Source organism: Malus domestica, chromosome 07 (genome assembly GCF_042453785.1).
Source record: "Malus domestica chromosome 07, GDT2T_hap1".
NCBI classification, from domain to species: domain Eukaryota; kingdom Viridiplantae; phylum Streptophyta; class Magnoliopsida; order Rosales; family Rosaceae; genus Malus; species Malus domestica.
The window spans coordinates 13,163,777-13,165,663 of record NC_091667.1 but is presented as its reverse complement, the minus strand read 5'-3'; the positions used below and the strand labels follow the sequence as shown (position 1 = coordinate 13,165,663).

Sequence of the window (1,887 nt, the reverse complement as noted above, 5' to 3'; positions counted from 1 at the left end):
TCTATTAATTAGATGTGTTTAGTGGCCGCTGCACATTGTTTTTAGCTGGAGAATTCAATCACTTTCATGGTCTTTTTTTATAAACTTTCAAATGTCACATCAAACCAATTTTCCATTATACAATAAAAATACCAAATATGTTTGCAGACCTTCTACTTTGATTTCACAGTTACCAATAATTAGGCAATTTGGAAATTAAATATTGTGCTTTTTCTTTACCCAAAAAAATAGGACAACACTCTGTATTAGCTTACCTGAACCACCCAAATAATACATTTTCACAAATATTATAAACCAATATTTACAGAAGAATGGTAGGATAAAATCCCCAAAAAAAAGGGTAAAGAAATATCCCTCATTTGAACTACAGCAAAACACCAGCAAACTGATTGTATCTTCTCTCTTCGTTTTGCCTTCTTTTGATTTCTTCTGCACATCTCAATGTGCTCTCTATGTGGTACCCTCCTCCAATGCTAACTTCTCTTTCCAAGTGACAACAATAGCTCTCAAACACACTCACATTCACATGCAATTTGAACCCCATTAAGAACAAAAATTCAAGCTCCAACTTGTTCAATTCGTTGGTTGTCAATCCCCCAACTCTTGCAAAGTATGAATTTCTGTAATTCCTGTCAAGAAAAAAAATGTATACTTCATATTAGAACTTATGTTCACATATAAGCGATATTGTGAAAGAGAGAATCAATCATAGGATCTCGGAAACTTAAGGAAAGGGAGAGAGACTAACATGTCTTCAACGTACTTGGAAGCCACCATAATAGTTGTGATGAGGAGCCTATGGACATTAGTGACATTGATCTTAAATGCAGGATTGTTCTGGCAAAACCGATCAATATACACATACGCAACAACATACACAGACGGCCCAGCTCTTGTGTACCTGAAAATCCTCTCTAAGTATGACTGAATTGTCAGGTCAGGAGCCTCATGACACTCAAAAATCCTAGTCTTTTTCATGTCCTTGGACATGTACCAAGGGCTGCTGCAATTCTTGGCAATCCTCTGGTTCCTTGCCATGTTTCTCTCAATCAGAGAAGCAAGAACATTAACCACTAGTGGGGTTTCTGAATCATCTTGGTATGAGTAAGAATACAAATCTGACCTAAGTTTTCTTGGAGAGATCATCAGAGAAGTTGATGCTGATGATGAAACCATATTTCTGTAAAATGTATGTGATCCAGAGAGAGAGAGAGAGAGAGGGCTTTAAATTTTGAGGTTTTTGTGGTGAGAGAGGTTTAGAGGGAGAGAATATATATACAAGTAGGAAATGGAGACTAGAGTCAAGTGACATTGGTTCGAGACATTTGGAAGGTGGGTGGAAGCTGAAGATGAAATCAAACTACAAAATAGGTGTGCCTCCAAATTGTAAAGGGAAAGTACAAACAAACAGCTCAGCTTTCTCATTGTATATAAAACAAACAGCTCAGCCTAAAACAAACACATACACTGTGTTATTTTACTTGTTTATTTATTCAGAAATACCCTGTTATGAATTATATAATATTCTCGCCGACAGTTGGTCGGAAGGACAAGAAGGGCATATGGGAAGTGAAGAGGAGGGGAGGAGGAGCATTGATAGGTGGTAGGGTTTCGGGTTGGTGTTTTGGACCCAGAGAACGAGACGGCATTTAAAGATTGACTTTTTCCTCGAGATTTGTGACATTGTACAAAATCCAAAGTGGCACTGTACTGGAGTACTGAGTAGTAGTAGTTACACGTGCAATGAACGCCTTGACTCATCGGTGTCAACATGTATCTTGGTTTGGTTTTCAACTTGGTACGGGCAATATCTTTTCTGCTTCTTGAAAAGAAAAATGAAAGAATTAATTTTAAGGCATTAATAAGTGTAATAGAGATGAAAATACT

General features: G+C 37.2%; 1 protein-coding gene across 2 annotated transcripts; it reads right to left on the bottom strand.

Moving 5' to 3' along the window:
* Positions 1-228: 228 nt before the first annotated feature.
* Positions 229-1,582, bottom strand: LOC103439032 (cyclin-U2-1-like). 2 transcript variants are annotated; one of them, XM_008377583.4, is made up of 2 exons: positions 749-1,582; positions 229-629 (listed from the first exon to the last, which is right to left on the bottom strand). In XM_008377583.4, the coding sequence occupies exons 1-2, from the start codon at positions 1,174-1,176 to the stop codon at positions 365-367; spliced, it is 693 nt and encodes a 230-aa protein (XP_008375805.3). In that variant the 5' UTR covers positions 1,177-1,582; the 3' UTR covers positions 229-364. The 2 variants fall into 2 exon arrangements, with proteins under 2 accessions (XP_008375805.3, XP_008375806.3); XM_008377584.4 differs by having other exon boundaries at positions 764-1,295.
* Positions 1,583-1,887: the final 305 nt, after the last annotated feature.

Coding starts and splice junctions, on each gene's coding strand:
- LOC103439032 (XM_008377583.4), bottom strand. CDS start 1,176: ATGGTTTCATCATCAGCATCAACTTCTCTGATGATCTCTCCAAGAAAA. Junction 630..748: donor TCCAAGTACGTTGAAGACAT/GTTAGTCTCTCT, acceptor TTTTCTTGACAG/GAATTACAGAAATTCATACT.